Genomic DNA, 26,467 nt, shown 5'->3' with positions numbered 1-26,467 from the left:
TATTTATTTATTTATTTATTTATTTATTTATTTATTTATTTATTTATCAGAGAGCAGGAACACAAGGAGGGGGAGCGGGAGAAGGAGAAGCAGGCTTCCCGCTGAGCTGGGAGCCCGATGCGGAGCTCGATCCCAGAACCCTGAGATCATGACCTGAGCCGAGGGGAGACGCTTAACGATTGAGCCACCCAGGCGCCCCTTGCTTCACCCATTCCTTTTCCTCCTCTACTCCTGCCACCCCCTCCAAGTTGTTGGGGTGATTTCATTATGTGCAGGCATAAGGGATGATCTGTGAAAGCCAGAGTTAAAATGCAGCTCTCTCACTTGTGGAAGAGGCCGCTGGTGTCTCCAACAGAGGAACATGATCCAAGCTTTTGCTTTGTCAAGTGCATTAAATGTATTTGTTCAAGTAGAGAAGGCAACGTATTTAAAATGGAATTAATAATAGTGAATTAAGGAATTAGTATGGCAGTATGTGAAATCATGTACAAAAGAATTTCCTAAAGGATTTGCTTTCTGAAAAAGTCTTATTTTCACTTTGCTTGGTCATTAATGCATTTAGCAAAAAATATTTATTGAGCATTGGGTAATGTTTTCTGAGCCTGTTAGGAATGAATACTAGTGGTGAGGAAATAGAAGGGGTTCTGCCCTCAACAAGCCTTCAGTTAGCAGATATGACCAACAAATAAGTAATTACAATAAGTTACTTACTGTTACTTGGTCATATGCATCTTAGATATTCTCTTCTTCCTCTAGAGTCTAAACCAGTGCTTCTTAAACTGTAAAGTGCTTGCAGATCACCTGGGGATCTAAAATGGAGATTCACATTTAGTAGGCCTGGGGTAGGGTATGAGATTCTGCCTCAAGAATGAGCTCCCAGGTGATACCAATGCTGCAGGTCTGTGGACCACACTTGGAGTGGGAAGACTCTAGAGTGTTCTGATTCAAATATCAAATTAAAGAAATAACTTCCTTATTAAAGGATTTGACCATATAGATATATATATTTTTTAAGTTTTTATTTGTCAGAGAGAGAGAGTATGAGCGGGGGGAGGGGCAGGCAGAGGGAGAAGCAGGCTCCCCACTGAGCAAGGAGCCTGATGCAATGCGGGACTCCATCCCAGGACCCTGGGATCATGACCTGAGCCGAAGGCAGACGCTTAACCGACTGAGCCACCCAGGCATCCCTAGATACATTTTTTTAAGTCAAATGTGCAGAATTTGTGATATCCCATTAATTACCATAAGGATGTGTAAAAAGCAAATAACTTTAAAGCCATTTGTCAGAGGTCAGCTTAGCATACAATAAAAACAAATGTACTACAAGCTGACTATATAAATGTCTTCAGCATGGAAACCTGACCAAGGGCGCCTGGGTGGCTCAGTTGGTTAAGCGACTGCCTTCGGCTCAGGTCATGATCCTGGAGTCCCGGGATCGAGTTCTGCATCGGGCTACCTGCTCAGCAGGGAGTCTGCTTCTTCCTGTCCCTCTCCCCCCTCTTGTGCTCTTTCTCTCTCTCTCTCAAATAAATAAATAAAATCTTAAAAAAAAAAAAAGAAAGAAACCTGACCAAATTACAAATGAATGATAACTTTATCTGTTTAATATGGTTAATCATTTTTGCTTAAAGCCATCTGCTTTCGGGGCGCCTGGGTGACTCAGATGGTTAAGCATCTGCCTTCGGCTCAGGTCATGATCCCGGGGTCCTGGGATTGAGCCCCACATTGGGCTCCCTGCTGAGCAGGGAGCCTGCTTCTCCCTCTCCCTCTGTCTCTGCCTGCCGCTCCCCGTTTGTACTCTCTGTCAAATAAAAAATAAAAAATCTTTAAAAAAAAAAAAAAAGCCATCTGCTTTCATTGGTATTTTCAGGAAATGAATGTTGTTGGACACTTATGTGTCCTTGAAGAGAAAGGAAGATTCATGAAATTTGAAAATACTTGTAGAATTCCAACACAATTTAATTTATTAGTAACTACTATGTATGTCAAAGCTTTTGATCCCAACAATAGGAATTTGTTTTCATTGCCATGGATGAGATCTTTTGTTCTTTTTAGGTGCGAGTTTTGACTATACTTTTCCTAACGAGTCCTTCATTGATTTTTTTTTTAAAAGATTGGTTGAATGAATTAATATTTATTAATTGTCTATGCTGTGCCTAGATATTGGGGTGTATGGAAATATAAAAAGACTATAAAATGCATATAAACACAAAAAGATAACACTAGGGCAGTATTGGTGGCAATTAAATGTTTTATAGGCAGTCCTTATAGGAATTCAAAAGTAAGGAGTGACCTGTGGACTGGGATGATCAAGGAAGACTTTATAACATGGGATACATACAAAAAGACTGAGGGGAACCTTCACTGAAAATGGAAGAGAAATTCTTAAATTATATTTAAAGTGCCCTCTCTATATAAAATACTAGCTAAAAGCCTGTGGAAAATACAAAAATGAGATAGATAGGAATTATGTCTTCAGAGAACATAGAAGGGAAAATTAAACAAAAGCTCACAAAGGGAGCAAGTAATAAGTGCCCTTAATCAAGGAATAAATATTAAATAATTATTTAATAAAAATAATAATTGATCCCTCTCATAATGGGAAATAATACTTTTAATTGGTAAACAAAGGTGTATTTACTGTAGATTGATAGTGTGGGTAACCTAGGCTATATCCCAGGGCACTGAAATTTAGAGTGCAGACCTGAGCCTAAGGTCTCAGGTATTAGGTATTATTTTGCTTGAAAATAGATAAAATAATAGATCAAAATTACAGCATTTATTACATTACATGCTGACAACAAATATAATCTTTTAGAAGAGAAACTGAGTTTAATACCTGATTAATATCTATTTAGTGAAAAAAAGGAACCTATCAAATGTGGCTGATTCTCAATGACTCTGCCTAGATCACCAAAATTGCTAGTTTTAGCCTTGGTAGGGTGGTGGATTTAGAAAAGTCTTCATGAAGGGCGCCTGGGTGGCTCAGTCGGTTAAGCAACTGCCTTCAGCTCAGGTCATGATCCCAGGGTCCTGGGATCAAGTCCCACATCGGGCTCCCTGCTCTGTGGGGAGCCTGCTTCTCCCTCTCCCCCTCCCCCTGCTTGTGTTCCCTCTCTCGCTGTGTCTCTCTCTGTCAAATAAATAAATAAATAATTAAAAAAAAAAAAGAAAAGTCTTCATGAAAAAAAAAAAGTATTATTTGTGCTAAACTTTCAGAATTAGTTAAAATTTAGACTTCCCAACATAGAGAGGAGCTATTCCAAGCAGAGATAGAAACTTTGTGTACTTAGAACGTTTGTTTCTGCTATAGCTTTGGGTACAGAGAGATAAATTATTGGAAAGGTATGTAGAGACGAGGTCATAGACACATTCAGTATGTGGTCATTGAATGACCACATAAACACATTCAGTATGTGTTTAGTGGCCTTGAATAAATAAAGGTGTATGTATGTGTTAAAAAGAAAATAATGCAATAAGACAGGGTTTTTGTTGGGGCAGTCTGGAGTATCCCACATAGTTTCTATGGGGTGGCATTCTGTTGGTAAATTTACTATAGTTCCCTATCTGACCCTCAGTTTTTATGCCTTCAGACTTTGTTAGTCTGTCTTGTCTCAGGATGAAGTCCCCCTACTCAAGAAACTGAAACTGATGTCTGAATTCAGAATGCAATTTTATTAATTTATGGTACAGATGTAATATAAGTGGATTTGTCTCTAGTCAGGGTATTTCCTAGATGCACCATCAAGGAAGTCAAAGAATCAGAAGATTTTTAGTGATCATGAAATCAGATCACAGGGATTCAGATATGTGCTTAAATGTTTAACATCATTGGCCTGTAATAAGTAAATGCATCCATTTCTATGATGGGACTATCCTACCACTGGTACCCAACAAGTCCGAGGTTCAAGGTGTTCCTCCTCCAGGTAATGCACAGATGACTCTTCTAAACTGCTCTTTCCCTTCTATGCTCTAGGGCTAACTAAGGCTCCCACTTTCTTCCTATTTCTTTGTTTCGATGTTTTCATACATTCTATCCCATTATAGACAAGTCTTGACTGGCCTAGAAGCCAGATTCTCTTTAACATGACAACTATCACCTTTCTCTGATCTACTGTAAATTTTAACTTTTTGAAAGCAGATGTAACCAAGATACTGAGTACTGCTCAAGTTTGGGTGTGTAAATGTGTGGGTGGGGAGTGGGACAGGACACAGGGCAGCGTTGTTCAGCCAGCTGGAGCAGCAACAGCTCTGTATTGACAAAATGTGCAGGCAGAGATTGGCCATGGCATTTTGAGAAATAGTAAGTAGAGCACTCTGGTCTCAAAATGTAGGTCTCTACTGACAAAGGATAGAATGTAAAGCTAAAGATGAGTTAGGTTAGGTTAGGGTTATGAAATGCCTGAAAATAGAAATAAAAGACTTTAAGCCAGTGATTTTCAGATATCTAGCAGTGAAACTTTTTCAAGCAAAATATAGCCCAGGAAACTAGGGGTGAACAAATTCCCTTTTAAATCATCATTGTGTGATGGAAAATATATCCAAGAAGCACCTCTACAAAGGTGGTCTAGTGTAATTTCATTGTATAGAGACCTAAAGAAGTTGTGGTAGAGCCTGGACCAGAGCTTGTGTCTGCCACCTAGTTCAATCCAATTTTTACAATACTAGTTTATATTACTTTTTTTGGTTCACATTTTTCTAATTAATTTGGTCTTTAATCAGTGAAGAGTACAGAATACATATGGCTTTATTAATTTGGGGAAATATTAGTACTTACTAGTTGAATTTATTTGTGTAATGTTTCAAACTTTGTAAAATGATCTAAATCTCATTTGATACTCACAGCAACCCTGAATGGTAGGCAAACTAGGCAGTCGTTATCCCCATTTTTACAAGTAAAGAAACTTAGTTTCAGAAAAGTAAATGACTTACTCAAGGATGTATGACTTTTAAGCAGCAGAGTTAGGACTAGACTCGAGGTTACCTGACCTTTACTCTAGTTTTCTGATCAGTGCACTATACTCTATAACCTGAATATTTAGTAAATGTTAGTGACATACACCAGGTTCAAGGACTTCATTAAAACCATTTTATTGGCTTTTGTAAAACCTGAGTAGGATGTAATTGCAGAATAAATGTCATGGAATTTTTTTAAAGAGCTGAATTTGCAGATCAACAGTTGCTTTGGTCTCCCTGGCAACAACATTCTCCCTCTGAGAAATTTAACATATAAATAAGGGTTTGAATTCATTTTACTTCTTAGAAATAAAACTCATTTTTTCTTTTTATTTCCAAACTTATTACATTTCCCCCTCAGTTTCCACCATTTCATCTTCAATGCATTTTTATTTATTTCAAAGAAATATATGCATAAGCATGTACAAAAGGGAACGTAATAGGAAACAATGTTCCTAACCACTTCTCGTTTTTGATTTGCTCCTTAGAAGCCATTTTTAGCTGTTTGTTTTTAGTTATTCTCATGGTTACCATCAAAAGACTAAATAATATGCTAGTACCAGTAGTCCTTGACGTATGTATTATTTGTCGAATACATGCTATAAAAACTCAGAGCTCACACGATTCTCTACCTCTCCTAAATTTCAATGGTTATGTTTTAGTCATTTTTTTTAAAAGTTTAAATAATGTACTTACTGCTATCAAAGTCTACAGAACAATAAGCCCAACTCACAAATCCAGAGCTCCCAATTGCCCGTTTTGTTTAAGAGGACACTAGCACTGACATGGACGAATTTCTCCAATGTAAAGAAATCCCAGATGACTATAGTGCTCTAGATCCACATTGGGCTTCAAGAAATGTGTCTATGCCATAAATAATAAAAAGCTGGAAGATGTTAGTGATACGGTGAAGATGGTATGTTTTTCTGGCAACAACATTAAAAAAAGAAAAGCAGGGCGCCTGGGTGGCTCAGTCATTAAGCGTCTGCCTTCGGCTCAGGTCATGATCCCAGGGTCCTGGGATCGAGCCCCGCATCGGGCTCCCTGCTCCGCCGGAAGCCTGCTTCTCCCTCTCCCACTCCCCCTGCTTGGGTTCCCTCTCTCGCTGTGTCTTTCTCTGTCAAATAAAAAAAAAAAAAGAAAAAGCAGTTATCCACGGATGGCAGAGAAGAAGGGAGGGTAAGAGGGAGGGAAGAAGGAAAGGAAGGAAGACCTGAGTAAGCAAGTTATGGTTTGAACATGAAGCAAATGAAAACATGGCATGATTTTGAACAATGAATTGATAGAGCTTAAGAAACAATTCCTTTTGATCTCAATACCTTAAGGAGACATAGGTGGGCACCCACTACAGGGATTCACAGTGAACAATATTTAGATGATCTTAACCTTGTGTTTACATTATGTTCAATTTTGAGGATCAACCTGAAGACAAAACACAAGATTTAATTATTTTTTTATTGTGGTGAAAAAACACATAACATAAAATTACCATCTTAACCAATTTTTAAAAGATTTTATTTATTTATTTGACAGAGAGAGAGAGGGAACACAAGCAGGGGGAGTGGGAGAGGGAGAAGCAGGCTTCTCGCTGAGCAGGGATGCAGGACTCGATCCCAGGACCCTGGGATCATGACCTGAGCCGAAGGCAGACACTTAATGACTGAGCCACCCAGGTGCCCCACCATCTTAACCATTTTTAAGTGTATGGCTCAGTAGTGTTAATTATATTCACATTGTTGTGAAATGGATCTCTAGAACTTTTTCATCTTGCAAGTCTGAAACCCACCCATTATGTAAGTCCCCTTTTGCCCCTCCCCCCAGTCCGTGGTAACCACCATTCTACTCTGTTTCTATGATTTTGACTACTTTATTTATTTATTTATTTATTTATTTATTTATTTATTTATTTATAAGATTTTATTTATTTATTTATTTGACAGAGAGAGACACAGCAAGAGAGGGAACCCAAGCAGGGTGGGTGGGAGAGGGAGAAGCAGGCTTCCCGCTGAGCAGGGAGCCCATCACGGGGCTCGATTCCAAGACCCTGGGATCATGACCCGAGCAGAAGGCAGACGCTTAACAACTGAGCCAGGCGCCCTTGACTACTTTAGATACTTCATATAAAGAGATATGAAAGAGAATCATACAGTAGTTGTCTTTTTGTGACTGGTTTATTTCACTTAGCATAATGTCTTTAAGGTTCATCATGTTGTAGCCTGTGACAGGATTTCCTTCTATAAGGCTGAATAATAGGGTATACCATATTTTTTTATCCATTCATCCATCAATGGACATTTGGGTTGCATCCACCCCTTGGCTGTTGTGAATAGTGCTGCTGTGAACACAGATATGCAAATATCTCATCAAGACCCTGCTTTCAGTTCTTTTAGCTATATACCCAGAAGTGGGATTGCTGGAACAAAATGTAGATGTTAGTGGCATAAATAGGGTTTTGGCGTACTGTGCTTTGTTTCATGCTACTTTCTGTCTTTCGGAAATATGTTGAAATTTCATCTACTCCTCAGTACCCATTGACCCCTTCCCCAGTTCTTTTTGCATTATGGGTTTAGTCCTTTTGTACCTTTACTGTCATTTTTAAAATTCTCAGGAAGAAGAGGAGACAAGCATTTGAGTCTTTCATCTTCAACTGAAACTATTATTTTTTTCAAATTAAAAATGTACTAAAACTGGAAGCAACCAAGATGTCCTTCAGTAGGTGAATGGGTAAACAACCTTTGGTACATCCATACAGTAGAATATTATTTGTTGATTTTTTTTTAAAATGAGTTATTAAGCCACAAAAAGAAGTAAGCCATCAAGCCACAAAAACACAGTTAAGAAACTTTACTTACTACTTAATGAAAGAAGCCATTCTGAAAAAGCTACATACTGTATGACTCCAACTATATGTCATTCTGAAAATTACCAGGGAAAAGGAGGGAGTAGATGGAGCACAAAGGATTTTTAGAGCAGTAAAGCTATTCTTGTATGATACTGTAATGTGTAATACATTATGTATTTATCAAAACCCATATGTAAACTATGGACTTCAGTTCGTAGTATTGGATCAGTATTGGATCAATTACAAAAAGTGTACCATACTAATACAAGATGTTCACAACAGGGGAAACTGAAGGGAACTCCTTGTACTATCTGCTCAATTTTCTGTAACCTAAAACTGTTGTAAAAAGTAAAGTCTAGGGGCGCCTGGGTGGCTCAGTTGGTTAAGCGACTGCCTTCGGCTCAGGTCATGATCCTGGAGTCCCTGGATCGAGTCCCGCATCGGGCTCCCTGCTCGGCAGGGAGTCTGCTTCGTCCTCTGACCCTATCCCCTCTCATGTGTTCTCTCTCTCTCATTCTCTCTCTCTCTCAAATAAATAAATAAAATCTTTTAAAAAAAAAAAGTAAAGTCTAGGGTGAGGATGCCTGGGTGGCTCAGTCAGTAGCGTGTGACTCTTGATCTTGGGGTCATGAGTTTCAGCCCCACATTGTGGGGTAGAGTTTACTTAATAATAAAAAAAATGTTTAAAAAAAGTAAAGTCTATGAATTTAAAGAATATATATGTACTTCAAAGGGAAAGGATTCACATTTGAAAGCACATCCTTCTTTCCCACCTGAAATTTTCAAAATAGGTAGACTGGCTTCTGCTTTTTATTTGGGGGTTCTCTTTGCCCTATCTTTTCTTTCATAAAGGATTTTTGTTTAGTTCCTTCACGTTTTCTACAGGACCATTAGAAAGCCTATGTGGGTATATCTTTGATCAAAAATTATTTTCCCTCTTTCTTTCCTCCTATTTAAAAAATCTGAGAGCCTAGAGAACCTAATGAAAAGGAATTTGTCTTCATTTGGTTCTTTCAGATTTTACTTGTAAAATATATTGAACTAAGCAAAGAATATAAGTATTATATTTCACCATTTCAGATTTTCATAGTCCCTCCCTGGATTATCTAAATTAGACTTCTTTCATCCTCTTGGAGAGACAGCATGATTTGCTTGTTTAATTGTTTTTACGTATTTCATGTGTCTGTTTGTTTTTCATAGATATATTTTCCCCCAAATGAAAGGTTGATTAGTAATTTAGTGCAGATTTTACTAAAATATTTTTTCATTAGTCAATTTCTATTACCAGCTAGTACTAAGGCTGCTGCCCTCTGGTGTTGGGAGTTAATGGAGAAAATAATATTTTTCTGGTGGAAAAGAATATAGACAGGTGGGTACTATATCTAATCCTGCCTGAGATCCTTTACACCAGATAATTTAGTGAGTGCTGGATCTTACCAAACAAAACTATGACATGGTCTTATTAAATGCCCAAAAGAATATTAAAATTATAATGTAAATGGAAAATCCTATGCTTCTCAGATACATAGGCCTTTTAACTTTCAGCTAACCAGAAAATCTCTTTAATGTAAATAATGGTTTTATTTTGTGGTTTCTGCTTCACATTTTCTCATGTCATTTTTCCTCTGAAATGTTTCATTATTTATACAGGTAAAATTTAGAAAAAACCTAAATGCCCACCAAAGGGGAAAGGATAAACAAATTGGAACACTGCAACAGTTGAATACACTAGATCAGGGATGAATGGATAAAGAAGTTGTGGTATAGATATACCATGGAATATTATTCAACCATAAAAAATGAGAGAACACTACCATTTGTGACAACATAGATGGAACTTGAAGGCATTATGCTAAGGGGAAATAAGACAGACAAGAAAGACAAAGACTATATGATCTTACTTACATGTGGAATCTAAAAAAAAAACCCAAAAGACCAAAAAACACACCAAACTCATAGATCAGATTTGTGGTTACCAAATGGGGGTTGTGTATGCAGAATTAGAAGAAAGTGGTCAAAGGGTATAAACTTCTGGTTATAATATAAGTAAGTACTAGGGATGTAATAGACAATATAATTATAGTTTACACTGCTGTATGATATATTGGAAAATTTGTTAAGAAAGTAGATTGTAGGGGCACCTGGGTGGCTCAGTTGGTTGAGCATCCGACTCTTGGTTTCGGCTCAGGTCATGATCTCGAGGTCGTGAGATTGAGCCCTACCTTGGGCTCCAAGCTCAGTGGGGAATCTGCTTAGATTCTTTTCCACTCCCTCTCCCTCTGCCCCTCCCCCTACTCTCTCTCTCTCTAAAATAAATCTCTTAAAAAAAGAAATTTCTCACAAAGAGAAAATTTTTTCCTTTTGTTGTATCTATATAAGATGATGGATGTTAACTAAACCTATTGTGCCAGTCATTTCACAATACCTTGAATAGCATGAAGGTTGGGGCGACAACACCCCAAGCAGTCAAAAATCTTCATGTAACTTTTGACTTCCAAAAAACTTAATAATAGCCTACTTTTGACCAGAAGCCTTACCGATAACATAAACAGTTGATTAACACATACTTTATATATGTATTATAAAATGTATTCTTACAATAAAGTAAGCTAGACAAAAGAAAATGTTATTAAGAAAATCACAAAGAAGAGAAAGTACATTCATAATTCTGTACTGACTTTACTGAAAAAATCTGCATGTAAGTGGACCTGCTCAGTTCAAACCTGTGTTGTTCAAGGGTCGATTGTACATATAAACTAAACCATCATGCTGTATATCTTAATGTACAGAACAAAACAAATATAGATCTATATGTATTGAAAGGATCTCCAAGATATATTAAGTGAATAATCAAGTTATAGAACATTGTGTGCAATTCGATACCAGATATATAAAATAAAAAGAGAGAGCAAAACTACATAGCTATACATATGTAGATGCCAGTAAAGGTCTGGAAGGATGCATCACAACATTACTGGCTCCCCCTACAGAATGGGCCTGGGACTGAGGGTAATAGTCAAAGATGTGTTTAGCTTTATCTGTATTATTAGTATTTTTTTGAAGTAGGAAAATGTATGGATATAGTTCAAAATTAATAATAATATTTAAAATACAAATAAAGAGGGCGCCTGGGTGGCTCAGTTGGTTAAGTGTCTGACTCTTCATCTCAGCTCAAGTCTTGATCTCTGGGTCTTGAGTTCAAGTCCTGCACTGGGCTCTATGCTGGGTGTGGAGTCTACTTAAAAAAAAAAATAAGATACAAATAAAGAACAATTAATGGTCAACTATCTGACGCTGCTTTTTAAGAGCCATAGAAATTCAAAGTCAGGAAGACTACATAAGCAGTAGAATTTTAGCTGGGTCTTGAAGGATAAATAGGATAGAAATAGATGATGAATATGGGGACAGAAAATTTAAGGTGGGAGAAATAGAATAAAGTGGAAAACGAAACTGTTCAGGGAAATGAAACTGAATGGGTAGTGTGCAAGAGTAATGAAGTTTTTTTTTTTTTAGCTCAAGTGTAGCACATGTGTTGGACTGCTGTGGCAGTGAAGATTACTTAAAGGAGGGGCACCTGGGAGGTGTCTGCATTTGGCCCAGAACTAGATCCCAGGGTGGGGCTCCCTGCTCAGCGGGGAGTTTGCTTCTCCCTCTCCCAGTGACCCTCCCCCTGCTCCTGCCCTCATTCGCCCTCTCTCTCTCAAATGAATAAATTTTTTTAAAAATTCTAAAAAGAAAAAAGATTACGTAAAGGAAAAAGGAAATCTCTTGTTTATTGAGTGATCATATGCCAGATGTGTTAATAGATGCTTTCATGTAAAAAAAAAAATCTCTTTTAATCCTTCAAGGATTGTTTGAGGTAGTTATTCCCATTTTTTAACCCTATATACAAACTCGGGGGCTCAGAGAAATGGAGAGTATTTAAATCTGAAAAGATTTTGATCTCTGGCCTTTGGGATCCAATTCCCACCCTACCTGACCTTTATATTTGATGTAACCGGAATTGGACTCTATTGTTGGTTCTTGGCTGATTAGTCTGACAGTATGTAATTAGGATGAGATGGGTTGGAGATGTGATCCTGGAGACTATTCTAGAATTATGGATAACAAAGTTTTACATTAGGATGATTATAGAGCCTTCCAACAGAAAGAAGTAATGAGGCTTTTTAACAAATTGACCTCTCCTTTTTAAAAACAGGGAGAATGATAAACATCTCCTATTTTGTTATAATATTTTGCTGAATTTGAATCAGATCTCCTTTCTAAAGAAATAAATTACAGGTTCAGTTTAAATTCCCATATCCACTTTACTGATCCCATTCTCCTCCCCTTCCACCTTTCCCCAAAGTAGCCAAGGCATATCTAAGAATACTGGAGTTTTGTCTAAATTTCCTGTTTGCTTGAAAAATAGCTTTGTTTTTCATTTAATCAAAGTAAAGATAACCCTGAAAGCTAAACAGCTCCTTTAAAAAAAAAAGAAATCACTTAGTCAAAACTATTTCAAAGCCTGAAAACACTCAAATCAAAATTGAGGTATTTTGTTTTTTATAATATATAAATACTTAATATATAACTTTTGAAAACGTGGATACTGTTAACTTATTCCTAAATAGTACCAGAAGCCATAGTTCCTTAACAAAATGCAAGTCAACAATAAAATAACATCAAATACAGCCTAAGGTGTTCATTAAATAGAAATGTCATATTTTACAAAGATAGTAAGTTTCATTTGTGGTTTCTGTAAAATTAGATTCATAGTTACATAGAATTAATGATTTTTTTTTTAAAGACTTTATTTATTTATTTGAAAGAGAGAGAGAATGAGAGACAGGGAGCACGAGAGGGAAGAGGGTCAGAGGGAGAAGCAGACCCCCCGCTGAGTAGGGAGCCCGATGTGGGACTCGATCCCGGGACTCCAGGATCATGACCTGAGCCGAAGGCAGTCGCTTAACCAACTGAGCCACCCAGGCGCCCAGAATTAATGATTTAAATGTCCTCTCTCCCAAACATCAAGGAACTTTTACATAATTCTCAGGAAAAACTTAACAGTAAGAGAGTTGATATTCTACTACAGTACAGCTCACACCCTTGAATTTATTTTTGTAATTTGTATGTCTTTAAAAAAAAACTGCTTCATAAAGAGAATTCAGGTATCTTTCAAATATTGTATTTTTAACATTCAATTATATTTTTCGAATGTTTTATAAAGGGAATTGAAAAAAACCACCTAATATTGTTTGTTATTAATTCCTACTTTATAATGTAAAACACTATGCATCTGTATTTATGCATATTTCCTCTACTTCAACCTCAGCGTTAGGGCTTTTCTATATACTTTTTTTTTTTAAGTCAGACTTACTGAGGTATAATTTACATTTACATAATTGACAGTAAATTTCGTTCCTTTAAGTGTTCCATTAATGAATTTTGAAAAGTATATATAATTGCATAACCAACATCACAATCAAAGAGCATTTGTATCACTGCAAAAAGTTCCTCCCGGGCGCCTGGGTGGCTCAGATGGTTGAGCGTCTGCCTTCGGCTCAGGTCTTGATCCCAGGGTTCTGGGATCGAGTTCCGCATTGGGCTCCCTGCTCCTTGGGAGCCTGCTTCTCCCTCTGCCTCTCTCTCTGTCTCTGTCTCTCATGAATAAATAAATAAAATCTTTAAAAGAAAAAAAAGTTCCTGCCCCTTTTGTAGTGAATCTCCTTGTTCCCACCCGTCAACCACTGATCTAATTTTGTCCGATGGTTTTTGTTAATTGAGATATAATTCACATAACATGAAATAAAATTCACCATTTTAAGATGTATAATTCAGTGGGTTTTGGTATATTCAGAAGGCTATGCAATTGTCACCACTAATTCCCAAACATTGCAATCATCCCAGAAAGAAACCCCATACCCATTAGTAGTCACTTCCCATTCCTCCTCCCCCACCTCAGCTCCGGACAACCACTCATCAGTTTACACTTGCCTATTCTGGACCTTCCCTATAAATGGAAACATACTGTTGTTGTATGTGGCCTCCTTTGTGTCTGCCTTCTTTTACTTAGCACATTTTTAAAGTTCATCCATATTGTAGCATGAATCAATACTTATTACAGGTAATTGGCTATTTATATGTCTTCTTTAGTGAATCTTTTGCCCCTTTTTATTTTTTTAAAGATTTTATTAGAGAGAGAGCAAGAGCAGGGGTGCGGGAGGGTCAGAGGGAGAGGGAGAAGCAGACTCCCCGCTGAGCAGGGATCCTGCCGGGCTCATTCCAGGAGCTCATTCCAGGGGCTTGATCCCAGGACCCCAAGATCATGACCTGAGCCAAAGTCAAACACTCAACCGTCTGAGCCACCCAGGCACCCTCCTTTGCCCCGTTTTAAATTGGATTGTCTTTTTATTGTTGAGTTGTAATAGTTCTTTACTGTTCCTATAGTTTGCCTTTACAAAAATCATACAATAGGTAGACTTTTTGTGTCTAGCTTCCTTCACTTAACAAAATGCTTGTGAGATTTATCCGTTTTGTTGTATATTTCAGCAGTTTATTCCTTTTTGTTGCTAAATGTTATTCCATTTTATGGATGTACAATTTGTTTATTCATTCACCAGTTGATGGACAATAGGTTTCAACTGTTAAGAATAAATCTACCATTAAAATTCATTTACAGGTCTTTGTGTGAATATGTTTCATTTCTCTTGGGTAGATGCCTCGTGGAATTACTATTAAAAATATACTGAGAAATATAAAAATAATTATTGGGTGTTGAATTTTTCAAATGCTTTCTCTGCATCTGAGATGGTGTTTTTTCTGTTTTTTTTTTAATTAAGACATTATTTTGTTTTTTAGTCAAGAAAAGTATGTGTCAAAATACCTAGAGAAAAACAGCAAACACTTGAAATGTATTTTGACTGCCTTATATGAGAAATATTGTTTGTTTAAAGCTTAATAGATACTTGAGTATGACTATATTATTAAACAGTAAAATTCGGCTCAATGTGTGTGCTTTGTTAAAAAAAAAAAGATTGGGGACACCTGGGTGGCTCAGTCGGTTAAGCGGCTGCCTTCGGCCCGGGTCATAATCCCAGGTTTCTGGGATCGAGTCCCACATCGGGCTCCTTGCTCAGCAGGGAGCCTGCTTCTCCGTCTCTCTCCCTCTGCTTGTGCTCTCTCTGTCAAATAAATAAAATCTTAAAAAAAAAAAAAAGACTGTCTACGAAATCTTAAGTTTTGAAATAAAATAGTATTTTGGGACGCCTGGGTAGCTCAGTTGGTTGGGCATCTGCCTTCGGCTCGGGTCATGATCCCTTAGGATGGAGTCCCACATTGGGCTCCTTGCTTGGCAGTGAGCCTGCTTCTCCCTCTGCCTGCTACTCCCCCTGCTTGTGCTTGCTTGCTTTCTCTCTCTGACAAATAAATGGATAAAATCTTTAAAAAAAACACAACAATATTTTCATCTTTCACACTAATTTTGGTATATTTAGGATTATACTTAAATGATAATATATTATATTTGGAATTGTATTTTCTGCTTTTTGAGTAGTTAGAATCGTTATTTCCTGGATATGATTCTTATATTCATTAAGTGGTTATTTCTCAAATTTTATTAAGCCATTATTATTAAAGAAATCTCATTTTATATGACAAGAATAGTCATTCAAATTTATCTAAGCCAATTTAATTTATGCTAATTTCTATAAATTTTTTTAAAATGAGAAATTATTTTACCTATATGTGGAATCTAAAAGACAAAACAAATGAACAAACAAAAACCAGGAACAGACTCATAAATAACAGAGAACAAACTGGTGGTTGCCAGAGGGGAGTGGGGTGGAGGCATGTGCAAAATAGGCAAAAGGGATTGGGAAATACAAACTTCCAGTTATAAAATAAATAAGTCATGGAGATGAGGAGTACAGTATAGGGAATATAGTCAATAATATTGTATTGTATTAACATACGGTGACAGATGGTATAACTACATTTATCATAGTGAGTATTGTGTAATCTATTGAATTATCAAATCACTGTTTTTACTTAAAACTAATACAATGTTGTATGTCAACTATACTTCTGTATGAAAAAGAAATTTTAAAGATTGAGAAATAAAATTTGTAATTACACAAAGACCCTTTAATGGGAAAAAATTATTGGTCAGCAAGAGTATATTTTGGACTCAGTAAGGAAGCATCTGGTTGGGAAAACATGTTCTGCTTCAGGTCTCTAGATTTGGCTCTTCAAGCTGGCTGACCCTCAGAAGTAAATGTTTGCCCTTCAGATTTTCAGACTGCCATTTCCTATTTTAACTTCTGTTTAGAAAAAACAGAAGTTTTTTTTAGAAAAAGTTTTTTTCTCTGTAGTTATATAAAACTGGTATTTATTGTTTAGACACCAGCCTCTGTCAATAACATTTTTAAATGTTTGCAGCTTGGCAATTTTAGATATATTTGAGCCACTAAAAAGTCAGTTTTGTATATTGCCTCATCTTTAGATATATAACAATATTAGGATTTGGATTGCGAATATATATTATGTTCTTTTAGATCTGGTCTAATCTTCTAAACAATGAAGGTCACATTTTAAATTGTTTTTATGCTGTTAGGTTTAGTACTAGAATATTAATAGAGTAGATTCAAGTTGTATAAAAATTATACAAATATTAGGTTTATAAAAGAAGTAGGAAAGAAGATTTATAGGTGAATTCTTCATTGACAAACTTGATTTGTTTTATAAAATGATGATTAATTACTTTCACATACTTTTATATACATTTACATTTATTACACATAAATAATACAGAAACCCCCTAATTATGAGCTGAATAGGTTCAGAAAAGCTTGGGTGAGTCCAAAATAATCCTTCGTAAGTGAGTACTAGTACTTTCATTTCATGCAGGCAGAGTTGGAGTGAGTTTGGTCTGGTATATAGCTTTATTCACATTTATGAGAGTTTGTAAGAAGTTTGTTAGAAGTTTTTTTGGTTTTGGGGGTTTTTTTTGGTAAATCAGTTCTTTTATGTTTTCTTTGAATTTGGACCTTATGGACCTACACTATGGAAAAAACAAAACTCTACAGAGTACTAGGTAAGAAGACACTTTCTTTTCTTCATTTCAGCCATATAAAGTTGCAGCAATCCATAGGATTAGAACCTAAAGGAAAATTTTGGGTAAACAGGTAAAATTTGAAAATAATGCATGGCTTTAATTCTGTATCTTTAGCTTACTGATTTCCTACTAAACAATCAGCTTTATTCCTGATGAAGTATAGAAAATGCTAGCAGTCACTAAAATCTTTTTGGATTTTCTGCAGGATTACTTTTTTGGGGTAATAAAATTATTAGGATTCTAAAGTATACTAGTTAAGAGCAAATTTAGTTCAGATTGAAAGCATTTACTTTCTAAATAATTAATTTTCATTTTATATAGTAGATCAATAAGTGCATTACCAAAAAGTATGTAAATCATATAACTTCTCCACAGACTTACAGTATAATTTTAGAGGTGCTTTCTTTATAGTTGACACCAGTTGAACCAATTATTTCTTTTTTGGCTGATTAGGCTGCTCCTATCCTCAAGTAATGAGTGCATTGTAAATAAGAGAGCACGTTTATTTTGTTTTTTGTTTTCTTTTGTTTTTTTTGAAGAGAACACATTTATTAAGTGAACAATAATTTGTATTTGAGAAAGCTCCAATATATGTTTTATTAATAGCTTTCTGTGAGTGCTGTTCTAAAAAGAACAATTTGTGAAGTAAAAAGTATTCATGTAGACACACAAATAATAGTTTTTCTCAGCCATCATAGATATTTACCTAATTTTTACCATAAAATAAGTAATACATTCATAAAATATCCAAACAGTACCAAGGCTGTACAATAAAAATAAGTCACTTTTCTACCTCAGACCTCAATCCTGGTTTCCTCATCAGAGATAATCACTATTTTTAGTCTCTCATATTTGCAAGGATAATTTCTGGAATGATATATAAGTATACACATGCCTCTTTTTACACAAATTAAAACACATTATATATGTTTCTGCTTTTCATTTAATACATCTGAGTTCTATGTGGAAATAGTATTTAAAAAATAATTTGTAGTTCTTTAGAATCTTCATATATGATAGCTTATAAAAATCATAGTCATTTGAAGGTTTTAACAACAAAATACAAATTCAATTTCATCTAAATAGAAAATATATGGTAATCATGGCTACATAGATAGCCCTTTAGGTATATTTTAAAACATTTGTGACATCAATATCTAATTTAATGTCTACCTATAAAATAGTGGAGAAATCTAAGTTTAAAGTAGATTTCATATGCCTGTCACTATAATCACTTAGCACTGTTTACCATAAAAATATACTTATGTCTAATGCATCATGATTTTTAATCCATTTTTGTTTTTCTCTAATTTATAGGCTTTTTCAGAACCAGGAATTAGGTTAGGACTAGCTGTGATGTTTATAACAGAGAATGGAATTTTTAGGTCCTACTCTACTAGCTCTACAGTTAAACATTAGGAAGTACTCAGTAACCTAATAGTATTCATGTCTGGTAGATCATTTTTATTTAGCTGTAATCAAAAGGAATAATGTTTTACTTTACAGTTGGAGTTTATTATTAGAAGCATTATTAGCCTGCCCTACATAATTATTTTGTTGTTTGTAGTGAGATGGTATAGGATTTAGAGCCAGACCAACCTGGATTCAAATCCTGTCTAGACCTCTAATATTAGCTCTGTGTTACTAGTCTCCCTTCTAAATCTTAGGTTCTTTATCAATACAATGGTGATACTACTACTACCAGTAAAATGCTGCAATCAACATTCTTGTATGAATAAATCTTTTTTTGTTTGGGTGAAGGTATTGCTGTGGACAGAGAAATTTATGGGCCAAAAGACATATGCAGTTTAAATTTTGATAGTGGCTGAAACTCTAAAAAGACTATCCCAATTTCTTTTTTTTAAAATAAAATTTATTTATTTAATTTTAGTAATCTCTACATCCAGTGTGGGTCTCAAACTCATGACCCCGAGATCAAGAGTCGCATGCTCTTCTGACTAAGCCAGCCAGGTGCCCCAGGACTATCCCAATTTCAGTGTCACTAACCATATGACACTGCCATGTACCCTCTACAGAATGGAGGTTTTTTTAGTCTTCAATTTTTGCCATTCTTATACTTGTTTTTAAATGTTAGCCCTCTTCTAGTCTCTTTGACCTCTGTATCAAATCTGGTGGTATCTTAGACATTAGAATAATATATAGTAGCCCAGGTCATCTTATTGTTTAGATTCTTCTCTTAATAGCTATTCATATTTTGGGGCACCTGGGTGGCTCACTTGGTTCAGCATCTGCCTTCTGCTCAGGTCATGATCCCAGGGTCCTGGAACGGAGCTCTGTGTGGGGCTCCCTGCTCAGTGGGGAGTCTGCTTCTCTCTTTCCCTCTGCCCCTCCCCCACTCGTGCACATGGCTCTCTTTCTCTCACATAAATAAAATCTTTTTTTAAAAAGAGCTATTCATATTTTTGTGTAGGCTATGTATTTGTTAGTGTGTGCCATTTATAAAAGAGATTCCTTGAGGGCGCCTGGGTGGCTCAAATGGTTAAGCGTCTGCCTTCAGCTCAGGTCATGATCCCAGGGTCCTGGGATCGAGTCCTGCATCGGGCTCCCTGCTCCTTGGGAGCCTGCTTCTCCCTCTGCCTCTCTCTCTCTCTCTCTCTGTCTGTCATGAATAAATAAGTAAAATCTTTAAAAAAAAAAAAATTCCTTGAGTCAAGGTTTTATATGTATATTTTATATATGTATATGGCATATATATGTGTGTATATATATATATATTTTTTTACACTCTATCCATTTTTAGCAGATTACAATTTCAGTTAATCAGAATTTCCATGGCTTCTCATTAGTTTGTGGCATGTACTCTGGTTACTTTAATTCCACTATAACCAGAAAACCTTTTTGTTTAAATATATATTAATATGTTTTTATTTCTTTGCAAGTACAAATATACTCTAATATTTAACACCTTGTAGGTGCCTTGGTTTATCATTCTGAATATTCATTATCATTGTATAGGCTATAGATGTAGAAGATCTAAGCTCTTAGTATGGACTAAATCTATACTATATATATATAATGGAAGGGAGAAGTTGTGGTTCACTTTATTTTCGTAGTATTTGATTCTTACTCTTGAAAAGAAAATACTGGAAAATTCCATTCAAGTTTTATTCTAATTTTTATTGCATTTCTATTTGAAGTTTGTTAATTGTTTGTGAAGTACTATTTCAGTCAGGGGCATCCTTGAGCTTTATGAAAATAAGGTAAAAGATGTGATAATGAAACACAGAATCTTAAAATATAGGTGTTGGTGTGTCCTGCTTGGCAAGCCAAGTTTGGACTGAATTTTCATTGTCATTTTTAGCTAAGTCCACATTTAATATCTAAGACCATTTTATGGTCACGTGGTTTTCTGTGACTTTAAAGAGCAGGAAGGCTTATCTGGTCACTTTGAATCACAGAGATTTAGGAAGTAGTTGGTCAGCATGTGTTGATGGCTTTTGCCCAATAGCTTCCATATTTCTTTTAAAACTTAATATAGACTCTAATTAATGTTCTTTTTTGACTAAGAGGCTTATTTTGGATCCATAGCTCTTAAGTTTATCAATTTGTTAAAAAAAATTCTTGAATATTGTTACAAAATATGCTATGACGATTAGAGATATGTAAATGGACTCCAGTAAGGGCCTGACTCCTTGGGGGACTCAGTAAATGGCCAATATTGTTTTATTATACATACTAATATTGATCAGTAGCACTGTGGAATTTATAATGTGTCTAGAACCTTGTGATATATGCGTAATACTTACTGGCTCCTCAGAAGGGCTTCATATTAGGACCCTGCTTGTGATCCTGATTAAGTTTTAATACTTTTTTATAGAATCCCAAAACAAAAGAGCAGATTGAAAATCTGTTACGGAATGGGATGAACAAGGAGCTGCGAGATCGTCTTTGTTGCCGAATGACTTTTGGGACTGCAGGACTTCGTTCTGCTATGGGGGCAGGATTTTGCTATATTAATGACCTTACAGTAATACAGTCAACACAGGTACGTATTACAAAGTACTATATGTATACTTTTTATCACACTATTTTTTGGCTTTTTAAATTAGGTTGTGCCTTTCTAAAAAAAAAACAACAAGAAAAAAACCCAAACTTTATATCTAGGAAGGTACTTTCTTGTAAATAAAAAATGTAGAATAAATGCTGACCTTTGGTCTTGCACAAGATTTATCTTAGAAGTCATTTGTGTATCTTCAAGGTTATAGACTAACTTTCTGATTAAGAGTCCTTTTGGTGACCATTGTCAAACTCTTGACAATGTTACTTTGTGTTTGAAATCAGGAAATGGATATTGACATTTCCAATTAATACAAAAAACAAACTTAGAAAAAAGAGAATTATTCATTTTGGTATATGGCCATTGATAAAGGTTAACCAGAGTATTTGGAAAATGTAGTTGAAAATATTTCTCTTTGATGTGGTTTTCCATATGCACAAGAGTTCTTTAAGACAGTGTTCATATCCATGAGAGTTCTTTTTTTTTAATTTAAATTCAACTAGTCAACATAGAGTACATCCTTAGTTTCAGATGTAGAGTTCAATAATTTGTCAGTTGCATATAACACCCAGTGCTCATCACATGCCTTCTTTAATGCCCATCACCCAGTTACCTGCCCCCCCCCCCATCTCTCCTCTAGCAACCCTCTGTTTGTTTCCTATAGTCCATGAGAGTTCTTTAAGACAGTGTATGATATGATACAATTTATTTCTCTTAGAAACAGATTACTTCTTTTTCTAGTGAATCATTCCCACTGATTCAAGGAGAACTATTCTTTGAGGCTAAAATTCATTTAGCATATACTAAAAATAGTTCTGGACTAGAGAATTGCTCAGTAGATATAATTCTAATCAATACTGCCAAACAGTAAATCATCCTTAGCCTTATTCTGAGGGAATTCTCTAAAGGCAAAGGCTAATGCAGGGGATGGGGAAAAAGGGACAACAAGATGACTGAATAGGTAGGATACCTGCCACTTCTGTACCCCTGCCCCCTTTCTTTTCCTCATCCAGAGATGCATCAGGTCACTCTTTTTAATAAATTCGTCGTTTCCTTGTAAGTTTTCATTTTAAAGGAAGATTCCTTGACTTTACAAAAAGGATTGGAGGAGGTGTTTGAAAGTCAATTTCTATGGAAATGTAAATTTTTACTGGAGTTGAGATTCCACTGTGTGAAGAGGAAAAGCCTAATGGAATCTGATTCTTAAGCCCTAGCCCTTTTCAGAATCTAGGTACACGGGGATAAGATAAGGTAGATTTTTATACCAGATAATAGTAGGAAGTTCTGTGAGATTTTAGGACAGCATCATCTTTAGAAACAAATAAATTGGTGAAACTGACCAATGTGGGCTATATTAAGCATGTGTGCACGTGCACATACCCACACTCGCACACACACACACTCATAGGGAGCTCATAACCAGAGTACAGAGGTGCAAGAGCACCTGACTGGGGATCCTAAGCAGCCCAAGTTCGGCCACTTGCTGCTGACAAAATCCAAAGGCAGAGAAACAGTGGCGGTGAAACAAGAAAGGAATTTATTTCAGTGAGGCCAATACCGGGAAGACAGTGGACTTAACATCTCAAAGACTGTCGGGCGCCTGGGTGGCTCAGATGGTTAAGCGTCTGCCTTCGGCTCAGGTCATGATCTCAGGGTCCTGGGATCGAGTCCCGCATTGGGCTCCCTGCTCTGCGGGGAGCCTGCTTCTCCCTCTGCCTCTCTCTCTCTCTCTCTCTCTCTCTCTGTCTCTCATGAATAAATAAATAAAATTAAAAAAAAAAATCTCAAAGACTGTCTCCAAAGTGCCCCAAAAAACTTCTAAGTTTATATAAGGAAAGTGTAGGACAAAAGTAGTGGGTATGTGCAGGTCGGCAATAAAGGTCAGGTTAGTCATTGTCCTGGGGTCCCTCATGAAGGGTCTTGCTGACATTATTGGAGGGGTAGGTAGTTTTGGTTCCCATCACAGGATGCTTTGCCAACCGGGTCTTTTGCCTGATTTAAGAGATAAGCTGGAAAGAAGAGCTTAGATAGTACAGATGAAGGCCAAAATGGAGGTGGTTGAAGTTCTCTTTCAGGAGCAGGTTGGAAAGAACAATTATATTTGAAAGAGCCATGAAAGAGGGGTCCGAAAGTCACTAGGGCCTCATCTGGTGCTGCCACATAGTGTCTTAGCAGTGCCTGACATATAGTAGGTCTTCAATAAATTAGAGTAATTTAGTTTTAGTTGAATGAATGGCCTTGGGCAAGTCATTAAGTGGAGCTTCAATCTTATGCTACTCTTTTTTTGAAAAGATGTTGAAGGACAGACAAAAATAGAAAAAGTATCTTCATTTTTCTTTTCAGGGTTGTAAGGATTAAATGTGGCAACATTTGTGAAAGTGGTTTTAAAGCACTATTACAGTATGAAGTGTTATTTTTAGAGATAAAAGCATTTATTAAAGTTAGCGAATCATTCATAGGATACTTAAATGGTTCTAGTTTATTTTTGTGATGATTTCAATATTAAATACTTCATTTCTTTTTTTGTCACCATTGACTGCAAATTTTCCTAGTTCATGAAATTTTCTTTCTGTGAGATTTTAAAACTAAGGAATTACAAATGGGATCAGCCATCTATAGAAATGTTCTAATGGGTGGGATGCCTGTGTGGCTCAGTCAGTTGAGCATCTGCCTTCAGCTCAGGTCATGATCCCAGGACCCTGAGATCGAGTCCTGCGTCGGGCTCCCTGCTCAGTGGGGAACCTGCTTGTGCTCGCTCACTCTCTTTCTCTCTGACAAATAAATAAATAAAATCTTAAAAAAAAAAGAAAGAAAGAAATGTTCTAATGGGATGCCTGGCTGGCTAAGTCGGTAGAACGTGCACTCTTGATCTTGGGGTTGGGAGTTCCGGCCCCATGTTGGGTGTAGAGGATACTTAAAATCTTTAAAGAAGGAAGGAAGGAAGGAAGGAAGGACAGAAAGAAATGTTCTAATGAAAGTTTATGTTGTGGGCGCCTGGGTGGCTCAGTTGGTTAAGCGACTGCCTTCGGCTCAGGTCATGATCCTGGAGTCCCGGGATCGAGTCCCGCATCGGGCTCCCTGCTCGGCAGGGAGTCTGCTTCTCCCTCTCCCACTCCCCGTTTGTGTTCCCTCTCTCGCTGTGTCTTTCTCTGTCAAATAAATAAATAAAATCTTTAAAAAAAAAAAAGTTTATATTGCTGATTAAAAATGTTTGTGTCATAAACAAGTCAAATCTTTTGGTTGGCTTCAGTGTTATGATTTAGCAGGACCTAAAATGGTCAAAATTCTGTTGTCTACAGCCTTAAGGCAAGATTTCTTTTGGTTCTTCAAACAATTTGTTTTTAGCACACTGACTCTCTTGTCCCCTCTTTTTTCCCTAACGTTTTATGTATTATATTGGCTTTCATAGTTACTTAATTGATATTTCTGTGGTATTAAATGTGTCTGAAACTGGAGGAAATAAATGTTTGTCATCTCACATCTGAGGATTGAACAGTATTGTTCCCACACTGGTAAACATGAGCATAAAGGCGGAAGCCAGTTCCCTTTGAGCCCATAAGCTGCACACTACACATAAAAAATAATAGATTTTAAGTTGTGGAAAATGCAGGTATTAGTCAGGAACTAATCTTTTGTGTTTATCTGCTTCAGGGAATGTACAAATACCTTGAAAGATGTTTCTCAGACTTCAAGCAGAGAGGCTTTGTTGTTGGGTATGACACCCGGGGTCAAGTAACTAGCAGCTGCAGCAGCCAGAGGTACAGTGTGAATTGTTTGAGAGATTAAGTTGGGTTGGAATAAAACCTTAAAAAAAATTAGTAGTAAGCTTTCTGAAACAGGAAACTGTCAAATAGAAATGTGATCACATGCTAATGTTTATTTTAGAGCCGGACTAGAAGCATTTTAAAGGTTGTATTATAACCTTTAGCTCTTACAGGCAGGATTAAAATTTTTAAATATTTAGGGTTAGTATTTAGAATGACATCATAGTTTATGTTATGATTTTTAATATTTTGGCCAACGTATTGGGTAGGAGTGATTGTATAGCTTGTATTCTCTCATTATACTCACATTTAATTAGTTTTAGGGTATTTTCATACATAGGTAATCATGAGATAGTGATACTTTTTTTTCAGGGTTTAATTATGCATTTTTGTTGATCAAAGTCTCTTATTTCACTTTCCTCCATTCTTTTTGCCTTTTGCGGGTTTTATTTCTTAGTAAAGGAGGAGGAAAAAGGAAGAAATTAAAATATCAGTTCTATTTCTTATTAAGTTCCTTTTTAAAAAAATCTTATTTCACATTTTTAAGTTGGAGCATGAAGCCTAAATAACCAGTGATTTTAAGAATTGGCTGTATTAGGCTACTACATATTCAGAACAATTATAATATGAAACATTTATTTTGTGGAGGGTTGGGTTTTAAAATGTATGGTAAGCTAAGGACTAAGTGAAATCTCTGTCTCTCTTTTTTTTTTTTTAGACTTGCTAAACTCACTGCTGCAGTCTTACTGGCCAAAGATGTTCCTGTGTACCTTTTTTCAAAATATGTTCCTACACCTTTTGTAGTAAGTGTGACATGTTATTGATTGTACAGTTTGTTGCTCTTAAAAAGATTTCTTAATTCAACTGGGATTCAAATCTTTGTCATGCTTATAGTTCTATATTAAGTGATACGAAGGACGAAAGGAAGGAAAACAAATTTTGCTCTGAGTTTATTTTCATTCAACAAGCATGTGTTGACCCACCAAAGATTTTAATCTATAACAAGATGACAAGTCCACAGTCATGGTCTGATATTTTAATACTCTTCTTTCAGAAACTGGCTTATCAAGCAGATAAAAATGGCTAAGGAGAGATTTGAACATACTATTAGCATGCTTGATCTGAGTGGGGGGGTGTGCGTGAAGATACTGCATTCAGTAGGATATTCATTCTTATCAAGCAGGGTCAAAAAGGAAATTTCTGTAAATACCAGAGAACTGCTTGTCAAACCATGGTCCTGGACCTCAATGCAATGAGATCAGAGATAAGAAACTCACAAAACCCCGTATGTTTGGAATTTTTAAAATATAAGTAATTCCTGGATTAAGGAAGATATAATAATGAAGATTAGAAACTACAGGCAGTCCTTGCTTTGCATGGTATTGCTGGACTGTAAAGATAACTATAAGCTGAAACCATGCACAGTGATCCTTAATAATCAATGGGAAAATTACAACTGTTCTGTGAACTTTAAAGTTTTTTGTCAAAACATTAAGAATACCCTATTCTTGGTTTAAAATGTCTAAGGGAAAGAAAAAAATAGTAAAATTAATACTTATTTAGTACACTATAATTAAAACATTAAAAACATTGAGAATAAAGTATTTTATTTCTTGGTAAAAAATTTATCAAGAGTATGAACAGGACAGGGGCATCTAGCTGGCTCAGTTGGAAGAGCATATGACTCTTGATCTTGGGGTTGTGAGTTTGAGCCCCATGTTGGGTGTAGAAATTAGATAGGTAGGTAGATAGATAGATAGATAGATAGATAGATAGATAGATAGATAGATAGA

At 36.1% G+C, this 26,467-nt stretch overlaps 1 protein-coding gene across 4 annotated transcripts in view; it reads left to right on the top strand.

The window, feature by feature from the left end:
• Positions 1-26,467, top strand: part of PGM2L1 (phosphoglucomutase 2 like 1) — a 109,667-nt gene that overhangs the window by 53,431 nt on the left and 29,769 nt on the right. For all 4 annotated transcript variants that reach the window (XM_034995485.1, XM_034995486.1, XM_034995484.1 and 1 more), the window contains 3 exons: positions 20,731-20,898; positions 24,562-24,668; positions 25,393-25,477. In XM_034995485.1, coding sequence (XP_034851376.1) covers positions 20,776-20,898; positions 24,562-24,668; positions 25,393-25,477 — 315 coding nt within the window. In that variant the 5' untranslated portion in view covers positions 20,731-20,775. The remainder of the gene's footprint in view (positions 1-20,730; positions 20,899-24,561; positions 24,669-25,392; positions 25,478-26,467) is intronic.

The sequence above is a fragment of the Mirounga leonina genome, unplaced genomic scaffold (assembly GCF_011800145.1).
Source record: "Mirounga leonina isolate KUSES-001 unplaced genomic scaffold, KU_Mleo_1.0 Mir_92, whole genome shotgun sequence".
Classification (NCBI taxonomy): Eukaryota; Metazoa; Chordata; class Mammalia; order Carnivora; family Phocidae; genus Mirounga; species Mirounga leonina.
The sequence above is the reverse complement of the archived record's forward strand: the minus strand, read 5'-3'. Positions and strand labels throughout refer to the sequence as shown.